The following is a 21,082-nucleotide window of genomic DNA, read 5'->3' as shown; positions in this document are numbered from 1 at the left end:
TTGATATTCTGGCAACTCATGTTAATTAAACATTATATTTGTGTAGGCCGTTTGGAAGGCTATTGTTAATATTCTGTATGTGTAATGTTAAACAGCCTTACAGAGAAAAGAATAGTTGTGATTTATAGTTGAATGCTGTATTTTTCCTGTAATTAATCACTTCCCCTTAAACAGATGATTATACCATTGTGTCTGTATTTCCATCCTACTTCTTAGGTAGAACTTTAAACTTGCCCCTGGCTTTCTGTATAATGCAGATCACAAATTATAGACAGGAAAATAATAAGTCAACTTGGATCCTAGGCAGCACATTGCTATTCAGTATACTTAGTAGTTAAAACATGCACAATGTTTTATTTCTAAGTTTATTTTATATTTCTATAATAATAAAATTTGTGTTTTCTAATCAATAATCAAGACATTCGGAGCAAATTTAGGGTCCTATTATGCGGCCACTCTCAGCACGAGGAACTCTCACTGAGTTCATTGGGAATACTATGCCCAAAGCTGTAGAACTGGGCCCTTTGCCAGTTTGTTGAGATCTCCATCCAGTAACTGGCCTCACACCATTATCACTACATCCAAGGCTAAAAGTATAGGACCTTTCTAATCCCTAAGCAGCAAACAACTGAGCCAGCAATGGCGGAGATGAGCTGGTAGCCACATGTTGGTTCTAGTATTTTATATGAGAAATTGTGCAAAGAGATTGTTTCACTTTTGAAATTTATTAACATTCATATTGATTATTTGTAAAAGTATATTTTACCATAGTTCTTTATTGCATTAATCTGCTAGAAATGCGAATACCTTTTAATTTGTTAGTTGGTTACCTCATGCTGGCAACCAAGCCAGGAGATCAATGTTATGTTCTCAGTTCCAGTTTTGGGGTGCAAAATATCACTGAGCTTGACTAGAACAAGGGTAGAGGGGGAAACCAGGTTTGATCAATAAAACAACTAGCTGATCTTCTATCACATTGTATAGGCAGGCTGTTATGTTCAGATGGGAATTGATTCTAGATGACGGTGTTCTTACAGTAGCAGACATCTTCATGTTAGCAGTGTCACCTTTCATGAGAATTGTTTCTATAGGACTTCAGGGATAAATATATACAATGCCCTTATGAATTAATACTTTTTAAAGTAGGTCAACATTTTATTTTCACTGCTGATAGTAAGTCTGATCTTTACCATTTCACCTCTGTTCATGATTGATTCATTCTGTGGGTTGAAAGGGAATATTTGAACATCAAGTAATTTTATCTAAAAATTATGTAAGGAAAACAAATCAAATTATCAGAATTGATAACCGGGATAAACAACAGCTAAATAAATGGAATTGTTAACTAACTGTTTCTCATATGACTAGTTCAGGGGAAACCAAAATAAAAAGATGGAATGATTGATACAGGCTGGTCATGAGACTATATCAATGGATGTGACTCCCACTATTTTAGTCATAGTGGTTCTTTTAATGCACGACATGATGCCTCAAAATCAACAATTGAATTCGACTTTGAAATAAAGAAAATGTTTATTCAAGTAACTACAATAACGAGAAAAAACGAATACACAAAATAATCAATAATGAGTATGCAAATGAATACAATGAAAGGTAAATAAATAAGTAATTCCCTAGGGAAACTTAGCAGTAAATACTGACTTTTAAAACTTCCTATGCTTTAAAGCAAAGTGGGATTTATCTCACCCTTCCTTTCCTTGTTCAGGGAGTTTTCTGGTGTTGTGATGGTATCTGCTTGGTATCTATGATCTTCAGAAAGGCACTTTCTTTCCTAAGGCAGCTTACATTTTCTACTTTGGACCTTTAAATTTCCAATACCTAGATTCTTCTCTGTAAATGAGATTTAGATAAAAGAATCTGTGTCTTGGAAGAACAAAGTCACTGAAAACGGCTTATATGAATAGAACAGCTTTTCTTGGGTCAGGACTGGGACGCCTCAGAGTTTGGAACTTTAGGACCTGAAATGAAGTTTTGATTTTTTAGGTGTAGGAAATCAGATATCTTATTGGAGAGAGAATAATGAGTTGTGATTTTGCAACACTTTTATGGGTTGTCTCTTCATTCAGTTGTATTGAGGGACTAGACTGATTCCAAAAAAGGAAGTTTTGATGCCTCTAACATCTTCCTGTTGGGCAGTCCAAGTTTTTGGTATGTATGCAGATGTTGTTGCAGGATGTAAATTTACCAACTGCACAGGTCAAAGTGTCATTGCACATTTCCTATCCATCCAATAGGTGGCATCCAAGCTTTAAAAAGTTCACCATTCCAAGGGTTTTCAAACTTCTTGGAATTCCTTAATTTCTTCTTAGTTTTGGTAATTAAAATATACACTAACAGAGTTGTTTAAAAGTCTTTTAGCTCAATTTTCTGTTGCTAGTTCCTGAGCTATTTAACAACAGGATAAAAGTTTTCACGTGCTTTGTTATAAGTAGGTAATTATCTTCTGAAAGTTTTACTTAATTTCAAGGTTTAAAACTTTATTCTTCTTTCTTCTTACACTTAATTTGTGGAGAGTTCCTCTCTTCTTTCTCTTAAGAGTAGGGAGAGTTTTCCCTTATTTGATTCAAATTTTAAACAACTTCCAGTTTAATTATAAAATCAATCTCTTAATTCCAAATAGTTGGAATATTCTATTTTATGTTAAGCAAGAGTGCTAATTCTTACTAATACCATATCCTAATATAACTTCACACTTGCTACTCTTGATCTTTATACAACATTTCTAGATTTACTAATATATGAGCATACACAATAATTTTATACACCAACATCTTTAAGTGTTTTTAGTAAAAACATCTTCTCATATGTAAATGAATTTATCAAGCTATATATTCCCATGAATACCTACTGTATTACCAAAAGCCTTTGTTTGAACACCTTGATTTTTAACAGAAATGTTATAAAATGTGTTTTGGCTTTAAGGTTTTATTTGTTCTCTGGATGACTAAAACGTCGATTGTGCAATTTTCTGAATGTTATGAATTAGGGACTGTTGTGAGATTACTTCTTAAATTAATGCATTCCTCTGCATGTTGCGAAGATGTGCATTAATGGTTGTGATGAAACCATAGTGCCTAATTTGTTCAAAGATAAGAAATTTTCCACAAACAATTTTGAAGATGTTTATTTTGGATACACTCAGGTTTATGGTCTCACTTTCCTGACTAAGCTTTAATTGTACAGCTTCTTTATGTGGGACCTTGATCCTTTTAGCAAGGATGTATTGCTTGCAATGACACAGAGAAAACAAATTGCAGCATCATTTGTGTAGGCTTCTGTGTCACTACTAGGAAATGAATTGAAACATCTGTTTTGATATTAACTATATTTTGAGACCTTTTGGTGTATTATGTCTTATTTCCGACTTTATTAAGATTTTAGCAAATGTGGGCTTATTCGAAGTGTTAAATAGAAATCTAAATGAAGAAAAGGAGGAAGAAGGGATAGAAGGAATGTGTGGGGAAGTTGAGAGGCCTTTGTTTATTTCTTCCCTTATAGCCATATATTTCCTCTTGAAGGTAACAAGATAACATTCATATAGTTAGAAAGGACTGTTAGCTCAGAATGCACGAAAAAGAAAATGAAACCGTTTAAAGCATCTCAGGGTTCAATTGAAGGTATCGTGGTCTGCAATCAGGCCTTTGTGAGAGTTTAATACAAGCATATATGATTCGAGTGTGAATTATTTCATTGTATCATTACCTTATAACTTCTAAGTAAAAATATCAAAATTTCATATTCAGGGGCCAAAAATCAGACCTGTTAGGCACCACAGCTCCAGTAGTAGAATTAGTCCAACTATGTTATTAGTATAATTCACAACCTGGCCTTAAAATGTTCTTCGTTTTGCATCTGATGTCATATGTTATAAAGGAGACACAGTCCATTCCCTCACTCATTTTGCTGATCCTCTACTATATGAGGCTTTTTACTTTAAGTTTCATTTACTTTTGGGGTGCACTGGTTCAGTGTGGTTTAGGATTTTTTTAACTAATTAGCATTCATTTTAACACAGTAAAAACTTGGAACTAGACAAATAGCCAATAGGAGGCTACTGTACATTCAATGTGTATACTCAAGCCCTATTAATATTAATATGAGATGTCTGTGTGTGTGTGTGTGTGTGTGTGTGTGTGTGTGTGTGTGTGTGTTATAGGAAAGTAGGTCCCATGTTTATTTGCATTGGCTCTGACTATTGTAATAGCTTATAATTCATTAATAGGAGAAAAGATTGGTATAGTTTAGCTACAAATGTGCAAGTCAGTTTCAAACTAGGTGAATTTCACTTGCATCCGACTTCAATAGGCACAAATGACAAAAAGAACAACAGAAGCATAGTAGTACTAAGTATTGAGAGCTGGAAAAGGTAGTCTCAAGGTTTCCATTAGCTTCTCCAGTTACACTGAGCATCTCAGAGCAAACAGTACAAATGGCTAGCTCAACTGTTGCTATCCAGAATTTTCCTAAAGCTAATTGTTTCTTCCTCAGTTTAATCAGGACTCCACTGTGGGCACAGAAAATTGCTAATAAATATGAGAAGTCAAAGAGGAAAATAAGTGATATGCAACACACACGATCCATTCTCAGCCTCTCAGACCAAATCTAACAGCTCTACATCCCTGCCTCACCCTCTACCATAATTAATGATGAATATATCTCTGTAGTCAAAGAGTCTATGATGCAAGTATGCCCTTAGGGTCCAAAACAGCACTCTTCAATGGGTGCATTATTCTCCATCCTTTCCTGATGCCTGTATCTTTACTGGTAGCCAAGGAGTTCATGCTGGCTAGAGTACAGCTGGTGAATCCCTTCTTTGTCAATTCCAAGTCTATAAAGACCCATCATTAAAATTTTATTTTTCGATTTTCAGATATGCCCATCACAATTTTCTGGGTGCATATAGGGATCCAAATGACGCAAAAATTAAAACTGCACAAAACATTCACTACATTACCTAACATATAAACTTACCCTTCTCAGTCTTTCAGACAAATGTCTGAACAAACAGATTAACTTTGCATCATGTCTTGTTTGTTAATATACTTCCTTACCTTAGATCTTAGTTCCTCTAGTGCTACTAACACATCTGGCTATCCACTTCTTCCACTGATTACAGTCATTCGCTAATTGTGGTACTTCTTTCCAGGTGTTGCCAACGCATTCAGTGTCCTCTGTCACTATCTTCTGCTGGTTCTTCCTTGGCCTTCCTTGCTTCCTCTTTCCTCCTTTTGGTACTCAATGTAATGCTTGCTTAGCATGTTTCCAATCTTCCGTACAGTGTACATGTCCCAAACACCTAAGGCTTCTTTCTTTTATGACATTTTCCAACATGTCCCGCTCTGTCTGTTCCTTTCCTCTCACATTTACTGTTTTCTTTCCATGAAATGTGTAATATCTTCCTCAGCCATTTTTGATGGGCAGCCTCTAATCTTTTTTTGTTAGCCACTATCATCAGCCACTGTCATAGTTCAGTATTATCAAGTAGGGGTGATAATCCCAAAGCAGAGAACCTCTCACTGAAAATGCTAGTGGCCATCATCTGTGCAAGAGCAGATCAACCAGTCCCAGTTGTCATGACTGTGACTAGGGAGAACCCAAACACACATGTAGAATTGCATATGAAAGCAAACAGGAAGCCAGTGCAATTCATTGAACATTGGTGTAATGGGCTTCCTTTACCAACCCCAATAATTTGGGCTTCCACATTCTGCACCAACTGAAACCTCCAGGTGTCTGGGGTAGCCTCATGAAGAACACTCTATGCATATAAAACTGCAGGAAAGTTTGCATCTGATGGAAATGGTTAATAGCTTTTGGCTGCCAAACCCACCAGGGAGTCAGAACAATCCATCTGAATTTCTCTGTGGACTTTATAAAGATTAGTTAGTTAATTTAGCCTTGCATCACCCCAGGGAGATAGGTAGGTGGGGTATACATAGTAATTTAACATTAATCATATATTCCCATTTCTCAAACATTTCACATGTTTCTCACAAATTTATATGAAAATCCAGTTATGAAGTTTCTTTTCAGCCCTCAAGAAACTAGCTAATTCCAAGTAGGTGACATCAGAGAGTTATTAATTTTTTTTGGGGGGGGGGGCACTGTGATGTGTAGAAAGTAGTTGCTGAGATAAAGGCTGGATATGGGACTGGGTCTTTGGTGGTCTTCCTTTCTACCAGAAATATCGTTTGACTGCACTCCCAATATTACGTATTTCCCACAGCTTGCAATTCCTGGTCCTTTCCTAGGCCAGGCAGTATTAAGAGGAGGCTGGAATTGCATTAGGTGAAGCCAAGGGCTTGGAAGAACTAGCATGGAAGCCAACCATGAGGAAACTGGGATGGTAGTATAGGTGGCAGGAAAGATGTGTGAGGCTGTGAGCCCAAATATGTGTGTGAGTTCCAAGTGCTAGATGGGGGCAGAAGAGAAAAAGAGTGTGCTCAAGAGAGGAAGAAAAAAAGGAGAAGGAGAAGGCTGGGCCTCCTACATGGGTTGGAGAAGAGAGAAAGAAAGGAAGTACTAAAGACAAATTGTCTTCCATAACTTAGTACTGAACACTAAATGTGTAGTTCCTGAGGAGCTAGCGAACAGGAGCAGCAAACAGAGGACTTTTGTGAGGAAGTTCTCCATGTGAAGAAGGAGTGACTATGTGACTCCTTGAGGTGGGTTTATTGTTTGTTACTTTGTTTGTTTGTTGTGTGCTTGCTGCTTGCTGTATGCCAGCTTTACTGAAGATTATAGTGTGGTCTGTTTGGGGGGGCTGTGCGCTGAAAACATCTGCTCAATGTGCAGCGGCGGTCAAAAAAGCTAACAGAATGTTAGGAACCATTAGGAAAGGGATAGATAATAGGACGGAAAATATCATAATGCCACTATATAAATTCATGGTATGCCCACACCTTGAACACTGTGTGCAGTTCTGGTCGCTCCATGTTAAAAAGATATATTAGAATTGGAAAAGATACAGAGAAGGACAACAAAAATGTTAGGGGTATGAAACAGCTTCTGTAGGAGAGATTAAAAAGACTGGGATTGTTCAGCTTGGAAAAGAGACGACTAAGGGGAGATATGATAGAGGTCTATAAAATCATGAGTGGAGAAAGTGAATAATGAATTGTTATTTACCCCTTCACAAAACAAGAACCAATGAAGTTCATAGACAGCAGGTTTAAAACAAACAAAAGGACATACTTCTTCACACCATGCACAGTCAACCTGTGGAACTTATTGCCAGGGGATGTTGTGAAGGGCAAAAGTATAACTGGGTTAAAAATAATTAGATAAGTTCATGGAGGATAGGTTCATCAATGCGTTTTAGCCCAGATGTTCAGGGATACACCCCATGCTGTACTGTGGGTGTCCCTAAGCCTCTGATTGCCAGATGCTGGGACTGGACTGGAGGGGATGGATCACTTGATAATTGCTCTGTTCTGTTCATTTCCTCTGAAGCATCTGGCATTGACAACTGTCAGAAGACAGGATACTAGGCTAGGTGGACCATTGGCCTGATCGAGTATAGCCATTTTTATGTTCTCCTACTGTGTCTAAAGTTTCAGCAGATTTCCATTTAATCTTTTAGTCTAGACAAGTCATTTGAAAATATGTATAAATCAATCACAAAAAACTTGCAGTTGAACCAAATATAAAGTGGACAAGGTAACTTGGTTACCTCATACAAAATGCCTGATTGCCTCCTGTGCCTTCCTGACAATAACTGCTTTTTCTCTCAAAATGAAAAACAAACAGACATAAAACCATACACAATTGTTATTTCTTTCTGTAAAGATACGCCCTTATTGTCCTTACTTTGAAGAAGCCCTCCTCTTTTGAACTCCAGCCCATTGGCTCAAATAACTGTCAACATTCAATTGTGAGTGGACATCCAGTCACACAAAATGTGGTTGCCATATTGATGTGCTTTCCCTCCTTCCCTTTCTCTAATAAAGGCTTTTATCAAAATGTACAAGATTGATGGCTTGAGCTTGGTTGTGGGAATGTGTATGTAAATGTAATTTTTACAAATGTATTTCCTACTGTTTTAACCCTCCTGGGGAAGCACACTTAAGAAAGCAGTTTTACTAGGTCATGTTTGAACTCTGAACAATGATGCTGAGAATCCCTAATTGAAAGAGAGAGTATGTCTAATGTGAACATTCAGGTTAAAACCCTAAAACTGTACTGGAGGGTCATCCTTTAAGGTTGAGCTGAATTAGTAGAGTAGTGTGTGGAAACATTTGGCTTGAGGATAAACTAAGGATCTAATTTACTTATATTTTTCTTCCTCAAGCAACCACCTATTCTTTTTAAATTCATAAAGATTATCAAATGTAAATCAAGATTTTTTTAAATTCTTACCGTGACATGAAAAATCCATCAGAAAACAAAACTCGGAAGTCATAGGTACTGTTGGGTAACCTTTTCATAAACATTTAAACCATCAGTTAACTTCTCTACCCTAGCTCAGAGTTTGCCTGTGTTTTCATTATAAACCTTGTTTTCCAGGGGCTTCTAACAACCATAAAATATTCTTCTTGACAGAAACTTGGCAGTAAATTTTGAGCTTGAGAGAAAATCCATAATTTGTTTGTCTTTTGCTATATTTGATTTAACTTGGTTTGATCATTTTTGATTTGTAGAAGGCCAAACGAGAAAAAGAAGAAGAAGAAAAAGGCTTTGCCAGGTCAAATAGACCTCAATCCTATTTCCCGGAAGTCACTGGAAGTTTTGTCACTGGCTTCAGTGAAAGCAGCTATTGACCCTATTTTTATTTGCACTCCTATAGTTTAAAAACAGCCTCATGTGAAAAGGTAATAATAGGTAAAGTATTTTTTCATTATGGCTGAGATTTTCATAGGAGCCTACTTAGAAGGGAGTTGAGTGCCTAACTTCCTCAGGCTCCTTTGAACATCCCAGCCTGTGTAGACTATTTGATTTTGGGCGCTTAACTGCTGTTCCTTAAGATTTTAGCAGGAATGTACTCTATACTATGCTTGTAGTATAGTATTCGTGCATTTTGGTTAAGCATAGTACATGGTGTGTGTAGACATTAAAGCTTATAGCTTTTCACCATTGTGGAGGAATGGATACTCTGCAGCCTTTCAACTTTAATTGCTTGAGGATTTTGGGGTATCTTCAGGATTTGGAGATCATACCCCACTACTCTTCATAGCCTACTTATGCTCCCTTAGGCTTGGTCTACACTTACCCCCCAATTCGAACTAAGGTACGCAACTTCAGCTACGTGAATAACGTAGCTGAAGTTCGAAGTACCTTAGTTCGAACTTACCTCGGTCCACACGCGGCAGGCAGGCTTCCCCGTCGACGCCGCGGTACTCCTCTCGTCTAGCTGGAGTACTGCAGTCGACGGTGATCACTTCCTGGTTCGACTTATCGCGTCCAGACAAGACGCGATAAGTCGAACCCAGAACTTCGATTCCCAGCCGCCGAACTAGCGGCTGGGTGTAGACATACCCTTAGAGAGAAGCACACATTGAAAATGTATGAGGTGAACTTGTAGAGAAACACTTGTGGAATGACAGTGAGAAAAATCAAGAGACAGTGCTTTTGGGTAGAGTGCTGATTGGAAAGAGACTTGGAACTCTGAGCAGAAAAACTGCCTCCTGCTGTTTGATCCCTACTCTGTTCAGGAAAGCAAGACTTCATGTACATTCTTTGTATGTAAATAGGATTGCTTCAAATAAATACCTGATTCCATTCTAATCAATTTCTTCTTCTAATGGAAACAACCCACAAGTACTCCAGAGTTGGCTAACCAGTCGGGCCAAAAGGGTAACAGTATATTAGTCATTACTTAATGCCTCACTTGAAGGTCTTCAGATACCACAGTCTGGGTGTGATATACACATCTCAATAGAATATAATATATTGTGGAAATAGCTAATAATTATAATACCTCACTGTTGAAATGTCATTTTGATACAAATCTGCTCTTATAAAAGACTATTAAAATGTATAGCATTCTGTATGAGGAAATTAAACAAGAGTTTTCACCCAGTGAAATATTTTTTTTTCTCAATGGTAGTTTGTTAATGGGCAAACCAAAAAAAGATTGGAGTGTGTTTTGGATAAGAATATTCTGAAAATGAGATGTATCTCCTAGGAGACTATTCCAATGGGCAAACATTGTAGAATCAAACTTTAAAATAAAAAAAATTGGAAGCTTATCTGAATCACATGTCTGAAAATCTTTCCAGAGGATGCTTTCTTTTGAGACTTTCACTACTTTTAGCTTCCTGTTGGGGCGGAATTTTTTCTTTCTTTCTTTTACTATTCTAGAAGCTCTAGTTCTGGCCAAACTCAGAGGGGAAAAATATAACATGGGGAATAATACACTGAAACAATTTATAACTTCCAAAACGATTTGGTTTGGTTTCCACTGAAAAGAATATTGGGTAAATCATAGATTTCCAAACTGATTTCTTCTACTCTTCATGTACATATGTAGCTCATACTGGCATTATTAGGAACTGAACTTGCATATCAATGAGATGATTAACCTCCTCCCCCATTCCCAATCCCGAACTTATTTATTTAAAGTTTGAGTATTACGATAATGATACTAACTAACATTGTATTGTACTTGATAATATACTAGTTGATTTGGGGAATTAGTGTGAAAGCTTGCTATACAGTTTTACATAACAAAAAGTTTGGTACAGAAGCATATAATTTATCTGATAGTCTGACATTTTTCCCTGACTCATTTCTGCTGGGTACTGTACTTAGCAATGAAATGCACTTAGTCTCAGTAATAAAGAGCCTGCTATTAGGGCAGAGAAGTTTCTGAGCAAAGACCAGTAATGGTGCTCTCCACTAGTCAGAATTGACAATTGAACATATTTTGTCTTAATATACAAAGATTTGTGATATACAAGTCTTTTCTGTAGGAAGCAAAGAATTATGTATTTTCATGCATTATTCTTAATTTCAAGATTTCACACATCATAAATGCACTCAAGATTTTAATGTTTAATATTCAAAATATATATGCTTAGTCATTTCATTGAAGTTATTCATTGCATCTCAAAATACTATGGGTGTACAAGGCAATAAATGTCTCCCATGACAACGGGCAATTATTCTCTTTGTAGGCAGGCCATTTGTCCACTTGTAAGCCAGACAGTCCTGTTTTGGTAAGATTTTTCCTTGTCCAGTACCAGACTTGGTTTTGTCTGGTATCAGAGCACTCTGCTTTGCCCCCACTGCCCTCATCTCACATACATGGTGTGTGTGCGAGGTCATGGCAGTGGGGGGAGGCACGCTCTGCAAAATGGTGTCATCTATGCGGCATGACCTCACATGTACTGTGTGTGCAAGGTCATGCCAGTGGGGCGGGATTGAGGTTGGGGTCGTGCTGTTCTGGCAGTACCTGCCATGTCTGGTATTCTCGGGATGCATTAACAACCACCCGATGGCTGTGTAGTCTCCCAGACACTACTAGTGGGGATATTATTAGTTTATTATTAGGACCATTCTGTGCAATGGCAGGACTAGGTAGACCTAAACCATCCCTGACAGGTGTTTGGCCATCCTATTTTTAAAAACCTCCAATGATGGGGATTACACAATCTTTCTTAGAAGCCTATTCCAGATCTTAACTACCTTTATAGTTGGAAAGTTTTTTCTAATATCTAACCTGGCTGCAGATTGAGCCCATTATTTCTTGTCCTACCATCACTGGACACGGAGAACAATTAATCACCGTCCTCTTTATAACAACTTTTTACATATTTGAAGACTGTTATCAGGTCACCTACTGAGTCTTCTTTTCTCATGACTTACTGTGTTCAGTTTACTTACCCTTTCCTCTTAAGTCAGATTTTCTAAACCTTTTTTCATTTTTATTGCTCTTCTCTGGACTCTCTCCAATTTGTCTATATCTTTCCTAAAATGTGGCACCCAGAATTGGATACAGTACTTCAGCTGAGATCTCACCAGTGCCAAATGAAGGAGGACTGATACCTCCTGCGTCTTATATACAAAACCCCTGTTAAGATACCCCAAAATGACATTAGCTTTTTTTTCAGCTGTGTCACATTGTTTCAGCAGTACTATCACCTCAGTAGTTTTCCCCCATTTTGTAGATGTGCATTTGATTTTTCCTTCCTAAGTGAAATGCTTTGCACTTATCTTTATTGAATTTTATCTTGTTGAATTCAGACCAATTCTCCACTTTGTCAAGGTCATTTTGAATTCTAATCCTGCCCTCCGAGGTGCTTGCAATTCCCCTCCTCCCCCAGCTTGGTGTCATTTGCAAATTTTATAAACATACTCTCCACTCCATTATCCAAGTCATTAATTAAAATATTGAACAGTACTGGACCCAGAGCTGACCCCTGTGGGACCTCACTAGATACATCCTCCCAGTTTGTCAGCGAACCATTGAAACTATTCTTTGAATATGGTCTTTCAACCAGTTGTGTACCCATTTTATAGTAATTTAATCTAGACCACATTTCCCTAGTTTGTTTATAAGAATGTCACTGGGGACTGTGTCAAAAATCTTACTAAAATCAAGGTATATCACGGCTACTGCTTCCCTCCATCCACTAGACTAGTAACCCTATCAAAGAAGGAAATTAGGTTCATTTGGCATGATTGTTCTTGACAAATCCATATTGGTTATTCCTTATAATCCTATTATCCTCCAGATTCTCTACAAATTGTTTAATAATTTGTTTCAGTATCTTTCCAGGTATCAAAGTCAGGCTAACTGGTCTATGATTCCCCAGGTTGTCTTTGTTCCCCCTTTTAAAGAGAGGTACTATGGTTGCTTTTCTCCAGTCTTTTGGGACATCACCCATCCTCCAGGAATTCTCAAAGATAGTTGATAAAGGTTGTGGGAATGCTTCAACTAGTTCCTCAAGTACCCTAGGATGAATTTAATTGGGTCCCACTGACTTGAATACATCTAACTTATCTAAATCTTCTTTAACTTGTTCTTTCACTATTTTGTCTTGCATTCCTTCCCTCTTGTTGTTAACAATAATTGTGTTGAGTATCTAATCACCATTGACCTTTTTAGTGAAGACTGAAGCAAAATAGGCATTAAACACCTCAGCTTTATTGATGTCATCAGCTATTAGCTCTCCTTCCTCACTAAGTAGAGGACCTACATCTACATCTTTCTCTGTTAAAAGAAACTCTTCTTATTGCCTTTTGTGTGCCTTGCTAAGTGTAACTCATTTTATGCCTTTGCCTCTCTGATTTTATTCCTATGTTCTTGAGCTGCTATTTTGTACTCCATAGCAATTTATCCATGTTTCCACTTTTTGGTGGCTTCTTTTTGATTTTCAGGTCATTAAAGAGCTCCTGCTGGAGCCATATTGGTCTTTTACTATTCTTCCTATGATCGATGACCATGGCTTTGAAGAAGTCCTTTCATAGTAGGGTCTAATCCTGTTTTCAGTGAAATCAAGCAAAACTCCTATTGATTTGAATGACAGCAGGCTCAGACCTTTAAATAATAATTATTTAGAATATGTAAACTTCTAGATACTTTCATGAGATTTGTTTTCAACATTAGTTAAGTTTTATGAAATCAAAGGAAACTTCACATGCTAAAATATGTCAACATAACATCAAGGGTCAAGCTTAATTTGCAACTCACCTCTGAATAGTGACTTTAAAAATAGCACCCACATATTCAGTAGTCCTGTTGCTTTAAGTGCAGTTTAACTCTGACCTTAGCCATGGGTCCATCATTAGTATCTCCATAATTTATGTGTTAAACGGAGCTTAGCTGGACTTTCAAATTCCAGGTTAAGTCTGTGAGGTTGGCAGTTATATCAGAACCCTCCCCCGCAATCTTTCTTATTTGTAATCTGAGCAGATATGATTGGGAATCATTGAGGATCTTAAACATGACCAGAAATACAAGTAGAACTGATTAAGACTTTTTGCCAGAGAACCTCAGAATAATGGGGGATCTTATACACTATATGGACTAATAATGTATAGACAGAGTTAAGGAGAGATTTTCATATTTTCCCCCTGAATTTTGTCCCATTGGGATCTTAAAACCAACCCTTAACATTATTTCAGTGCCATTTTTATGTATACATAAAGAGGGTTTTTTTTAATTTGAAGAAGTTTGCAGGGCTAAGGTATTGATGCTGAAGAGTGTAGATACATGTCAAGTTTCTGTTTTTCCTGCAGTGTTTATTGTATATTAGGGAGCTGCACATTTCATTGCTTGTGCAGGCTGAGCTTGTTGCACATGCCAGATGCTCCTTGCATTCCTCCATTCCACTATATGAGCTCCCTGTGTGCCAGCTTCCCATCCCCTCCTTTTCAGGGTCTCCCTGCCAGGCTCCCCAATCTTTTATCTGCCAGATTGTCTGTGTACTCCCCAACTCCCATAACAGGTTCCCCCATTCTTTCCCTAAACCAGCTGCATTTTATGCACCTCCTTTCCCATTTCTTCCCATGTCCTCTATTCCCCTCCATGACAAGAACTCTGTCTTCCCCATTCCTTCCTCTTGTCAAACCATGAATAAGCTTTGTGTAGGGTAGTTAGTTCTGTAGGGTCTATATCTGTTCATCCCATATGCAAGATGTGTTGGTCAGCGGATCAGAGTGATATCAGACTCACTACTCATACTCTTCCCTGTCACCTAATGTGAACTATCCCAAACTTCTCTGAGCTGTTTCAATAGCACATATTGAGCCCCCACAGAGCAATGGTCTGAGGTACAAGGCAGATACAGGTGAGGTGTCTTAGGGACCTGTACCATGGATTCCAGAACCACATGGGTTCTGTTGCCTATTGGACCCTACACTTGCAGTTAGATGCAGGAGGCAGGAGTTAGCCTTGAATAAGAAAATAAAAATAAAATAAAAATTCTCACATATAGTAACATGATATTTATGGTTCTAAAGTATAAGGAAAATGTTATAAGGCCAAAAGACTTAGGCATATTCTACAATTTACAAAACCTAGATAAATGGGAAAATATTTATATAGCACATAGTCATGTATTATCACTCATTTTTATTGACATTAGCATTAATCCTTTGGAACAACTGTTCAAAAGTATGAGTATCGCTCAGTTTATCTAAGAAATCAACTTTCTGGGGCGAGGGATATCTCAGTGGTTTGAGCATTGGCCTGCTAAACACAGGGTTGTGAGTTCAATCCTTAAGGGGGCCACTTAGGGATCTGGGGCAAAATCAGTAGTTGGTCCTGCTAGTGAAGACAGGGGGCTGGACTCAATGACCTTTCAAAGTTCCTTCCAGCTCTAGGAGATAGGATATTTCCATTTATTAAAAAAAAAATTAATTACATTTATATTGTATGAAAATATTTTAAGTTTGTTATGTATCAAAATACAGTCCATTGAGTCCATGTTTTGAGATAACAATACAATAGCAATAATTTTGCCCGCATTAATTCATGAATGTTAAATTTTTCTATAAATTTTATGCAAAGTTAATATCAATCAATTCTGAGTATTTCGTACCTTTTATTTTTCTTAATGATCTATCATCTCTTGACAGGTGTTTCAACATTCTGAAGCTTATTACAATAAAGTGAGATATAGAATTTCACTGTTTTGATGTTTTGTTATAGCTGTGTAGAGATAAATCATTATTTTGGTCTGAAAAAGGCAAGAAGGCCCTTCCAACAAGACAAACCCATTATTAGGTCAATACTGACAAAGATGATGCAAGTTACACTTAGTGTTGTCAATGTCCAGAAAGTTTTGAATGTGTACACAATAAGTTGTCGAATCTTTTTGTGATATTTATAGGTATTTTCATAAGAATTTCAAAGAACTGTTAATGGTATAGTCTTTATATGTTACATATATTGAATATGTACACACACACACACACACATATACACATGCACAGTTTTCCACATTCTGTGTATTCCATTGTTTTAGAGTCTCAACTTTCTCTTGAAAACATGATAGCAAGTGTTACAGACAAAGGTTATGAATCAGGCAGGATAACCACAATTTTTTTAAAGTTTATTATATCTGTGTCTGTCCTTTCTTTCGCTTTTCCTTTACTTGCACTATCTTGTCTGTCTGATTCTCACAGGAGACATGGATTACAACTGGGTGGACCATACGTCTTGGCATAGCAGTGAGGCATCCCCAATGTCTTTGGTGAGACATGTGGAGCCTTACCATTCAGTTTACTTTATCATTTCACTTTTCCTTTGTTTTATTTATACCTTTGCACGTTTTCTTTTTTGTATCCCTTTTTTTTATCCCACACTTGTAGGGGACAGTCAAAGGGGAAAAAGAAAAACTAGTGAGCAGGCAGTTTTGTCGGATTCTAACACCTTATCTGAGAGACAAAAGAAAATGGTGTGCTTTGGCTGCCACTCTTTGGAAGAGGACTTGGAATGGTCTGAGCCTCAAGTTAAAGACTCTGGGGTAGATACGTGTAGTAGCACAACTCTAAATGAGGAGCATAGCCATAGCGAGAAGGTACTGAGATTGTGGAGCCTGCATTTTAAACTTCTCATTTGGTCTTCGTTTGCTCTGTGTCGCTCATTAAAACAGTGCATTTAATAAAAAGACAGGGGAGGGGGGGTTAGAGACAATGTAGCATTTCTTAAGGTGCAGAAAAGAAAAACAAAACCAAAAATTCCTGCTTGCTTTGTCACTTTTACTATTTGGTAGCATAAGAAAAAAATGTTCAGGCACAAAGGAATGTTTGGTCTTATGGTCGCATGATAGTACTTGGTGATGTTACCTTCAACTATAAAGTAATTAACAATGAGGATTCTGTTGGATTGGCTTAATATGATTTCCTGCCTATGTGCTCCTGGGGCTAAAATTAAATTAATAGTTTAAATCCCAGGTAAAAAAAAAGGGAGAAAAATTGGTCCATTTGCACAGAAAAGTTGTTTTTCTTTTTTCCCTTTCACTGTCATGTTTGTTCTTTTGTTTTGTTGTCATGCCATTTTTGTGTAGTATTGTGTAGTATTAGAGTCTTTGCCATCTGCTTTGATATTTGTTAGTATTGCCTTTCATTTGGTGGGGATTGTGATAAATCTTTTTAGAGTTATTAGGTTTAATGGGAGGGGAAATGTCCTGTGCCAGTTAATTTTGCATGGAGAGGAGCATGAAACCAGTGGATAGTTGTGAAAAAGTGCTATGATTACACCAAATAAATGATAAGTTTATTTAGAGTTTTACTCAGTATGTTATAATAATATACAGTAATAATATGTATGTGTGTGTGTATATACACATATATGTGTGTGTGTGTGTGTGTATACACACACAGATACACACACACTGTAGTGGGATGATGGAATATTCAAATGTAGCTGTGCTGAATATGTTTAATATGTATGAACCATTAGAAATGATAATGTTATTTCAATAAATACTACATCAGAAAGGGGAGTTACTACTTGATACCTTTACATTCAATTTGTCCTTTTGATAATTTTGGAGCACTGAGAATGTAAAGGTGTCTGAAAGGCCTTACATACTCAGAGAGAGGAAAACTGAGATGGTTAGAATGGTGGAAAAGAGAATAAGTCTGAGTCTCAATATATCAGGTTTCAGTTTTGAGTTCTACAGTAGAAACTCAGAGTTACAAACACCAGAGTTAGGAACTGTGGTCAACCACACACCTAATTTGGAACCGGAAGTATGCAATCAAGCAGAAGCAGACACAAAAAAAAATCATCAAATACAGTACAGTACTGTTAAACATAAATTACTAAAAAAATAAAGGGAAAGTTTAAAAATAAATTGACAAGGCAAGGAAACTGTTTCTGTGCTTGTTTCATTTAAATTAAGATGGTTAAAAGCAGAATTTTCTTCTTCATTGTAAAGTTTCAAAGCTGTATTAAATTAAATCAGCTGTAAACTTTTGAAAGAACAACTACAACGTTTCATTCAGAGTTACGAAAATTTCAGAGTTATGAACAACCTCCATTCCCAAGGAGTTTGTAACTCTGAGGTTCTACTGTACTTCCTATCCAGCATCAGGGTTATTGTGTTAGACTTCAACATCCATTTTTGTTACAACTCAAATGTAATGATCACATATATCATATAATCTAAACATCTATACCTTTCAATCTAGTGTATACAAAAGAGACAAGATGGGTCAGGTAATATCTTTCACTTCTGTTGGTGGAAGGGACAAACTTCACACAACTCTTCTTCAGGTCTGGAGAATGAAACTAGAGTTTCCAAGCTAAATACAAGGTGGGACAGATTGTTAAGCATAAGGGTTCAGACAAGTTGTAGGAGACCACTTAAAATGAAATGGGCAATTAGCATCTCTGCACTTGTAGGACAAGGGAAGGTTAGTAGGCATCGGGGTGTGTTGCAAGTTGTTGTAATGGGCCATAAAACCAGTGTCTTTGTTAAGGCCATGGTTTTTAGTGTCCAGCAGAGTTATGAATTTAAGTTTCCAGGCTTGCCTTTTGAAGGTGTTACGCAGGTTTACATGGAGGATGAGGACTGACAGGTCATATATGGAATGATTGCTTTGTGAAAAGTGTTGACCCACTGGTGATAGGGTGTTTTTCTCTTGTATCATTTTCCTGTTTGAGTTCGTTTGATAGTGTAGTAATTGTCTGGTTTTGTTACCCAGGGTTTTCAGAACCCAAAACAGTGGTAACTTTACTGTTTCTCTCCAGAGGATGTGCAATGGGTGCACAGCTCATCCATCTGATAAATAATTGGCACGACAGAGTGCTTCCACCTAATCTTTTATAGTTAAATTCAAACAAAGCACATAACCTACAGTAACTCCTAGTGGGTCACCTATTTTCCTAATTTCAGCAAAACTATTCATTATCTCTTATCATCAAAACATTTCACATAACAACAATGTGTCGAGACACTTAAAACCGATGTTGCTATTCACTCACTCTCTTCCATACTTATAATCTGTTAACTTTCTGTCCCATCCTTCCATTGTGATAGCAAAACTGCAAACATGCAGCTGCATGGCCTTGCCTCTCAGGGCCTAAGATTTTCCTAGCTATGTGATGTTTGGTTTTCAGCTTGCAGTAGATGAACATACAGAATTGCTCATTACACTACTGTCCCATCTGGGGAACATGCAGGAATGACAAATTCTTGGGTAACACTCCCCTCCTTGCAGATTGTATATCTTTAATATTAAGATCTGCACACACATACACAATGAGTTCAATGGGTTACTATAGACGCCTAGCATAGGCTCAAAGCCCTCAACTGAGACCGAGCAATAATCTTCTTGCTGGCACTCTCAGTTTTCATCCCTGATTCTGCCTCATTATAGACCAGACCTCATGTAGGTTCCCTTGGGGAGTACCCAGGGTTTGCAAAAGCACGGGCTTTGTAACCGATTTATCTTCCTTTGAATCCAGCATATCAGCACCAGGAACAAAACAACCAACACTATTTGAAACACCAAAATCACCACAATTGGTTGTAAAGCCAGATTAAAAATTCCTTTTGCCATGGGGGACCATCCCAACAATGTCTCCCACCATTTGTGTTCTGAATTTTTGCTAACCCTCTCAATTACATGTTTAATTTCACTGGTAGAACGATGGACTGTTACCATAATCCTACATGCCTCTTGTTTAGCAGCATGTAAGTAATTCCTCAAAAGGGGATGCTGAAGCAATATCTGTAAAAGAAGTTCATTCCAATGGGTGCAGTTATTACATTTGAATACAATGTGTATTTCACTTTTAATTGGCTATATTTCAACTCAGACACATGAAATTTAAAATCATATCCTTCAATAACTACAATATGGCAAAATCATCTATTTTCATGGGGATCATGAGATACATGATACACATAATTAATTACAAGAACTGGGCACTAACTTCTAAGACATATGGAATAATCACCCATATACACAAGCACAGATTCATTTACAAATGGATTAACAGCATAATGACATTTTCCCTCTATTATTTCTAAACATAATTTCTGTGGCTGTATGTATTTGTGGTGAATTCAAATCCAATCCCAGATTCTTCTAAGCAGACTCCCAATTGTACTTTCTTCCACCCAGGGCCTCTTTTGTACCCATACCCTATGATCCATGGGCTCTATCACTCTCTGATTAGCATTAAGGCCGGAGACTACAGTGGGGGAAACCCACCTTATCTCTGCTTCTGACACTAGTAAAACAAAATCAGTAATCTCTCAAGATCTTTTATCATATGCAAAATTTACCATTTTCCACCAGGGTTATAAATCCCTCTCAGTCTGGATGGAATTTTTCCAAAGAATGCTCCTAATTTCCAATGGGAGTATCCTCACATACCATCTCAAATCATGTCCTTTACCACATCACTAATTCACATCTGCATTTGCATGCATGCCAGGGCTAAAGAAACATTACTCTGGAGGGCACCAGCAGGCCGCAAGAGACGGAGATGATCTTTTTCTTGGGATTGCTCCCATTCTTCTAATAACTGTGCCACCCCATCCTGTGTGGAGCTTAACTGATCTAGGGATTCCCTCAGGGATGTTGCTAAATCCTTTAGGTGTTGCCCCACTGAATTCATTTTATTCAGAGCCATTTCCTCCTTTATACTATTAAGAAGCCCTACCATTGTGCCAAATGCTTCCAGTATGTCCCTTTTTACTCAGTCTTTGCATGGTCTGGGGACATCATGAAGATTCATCCAATTTTTCCAGCCCTCATATAATGGCTGGAAAAACTTTCCAAAATGGGGTTCTATTACCAAGATATTTGCTAAGATGAGGTCCATAATAACCTTATTCAGCGTGTGGGTTGGATTAATCACCAATTGTTTCTTTACATTGGTTTGAACCACATATGTGCTGATCAAATTAATTACAGGTGGTTCCAGAATTCACACTTCTATACCTTTTACTCCATGGGGTCCCTGAAGGAGCCATTTTCCTGTCATATTGGGCTTCAAATTAATAACCATTTTATCAAGGCATGATTTAACTTTATTATCCAAACATCCTTTCTTCTTCGAGTGATTGCTCATGTCAGTTCCAATTAGGCGTGAGCGCGCCACATGCATGACAGCTGGAAAGATTTTCCCTTAGCAGCACCCGTTGGGTCGATC

The 21,082-nt window shown here is 37.5% G+C and overlaps 1 protein-coding gene across 39 annotated transcripts in view; it reads left to right on the top strand.

The window, feature by feature from the left end:
- The window catches only part of RIMS2 (regulating synaptic membrane exocytosis 2), a 765,985-nt gene that overhangs the window by 410,557 nt on the left and 334,346 nt on the right, over nucleotides 1–21,082 (top strand). For 28 of the 39 annotated variants that reach the window (XM_065398093.1, XM_065398087.1, XM_065398070.1 and 25 more), the window contains one exon: nucleotides 16,093–16,160. In XM_065398093.1, coding sequence (XP_065254165.1) covers nucleotides 16,093–16,160 — 68 coding nt within the window. Of the gene's footprint in view, nucleotides 1–16,092; nucleotides 16,161–16,278; nucleotides 16,488–21,082 lie in introns of all 39 variants that reach the window. The other 11 variants (XM_065398069.1, XM_065398065.1, XM_065398088.1 and 8 more) reach the window with 1 other exon arrangement.

Source organism: Emys orbicularis, chromosome 2 (genome assembly GCF_028017835.1).
Source record: "Emys orbicularis isolate rEmyOrb1 chromosome 2, rEmyOrb1.hap1, whole genome shotgun sequence".
Lineage (NCBI taxonomy): Eukaryota > Metazoa > Chordata > Testudines > Emydidae > Emys > Emys orbicularis.
Note: the sequence above shows the minus strand (reverse complement) of the source record. Positions and strands in the feature narration are given on the sequence as shown.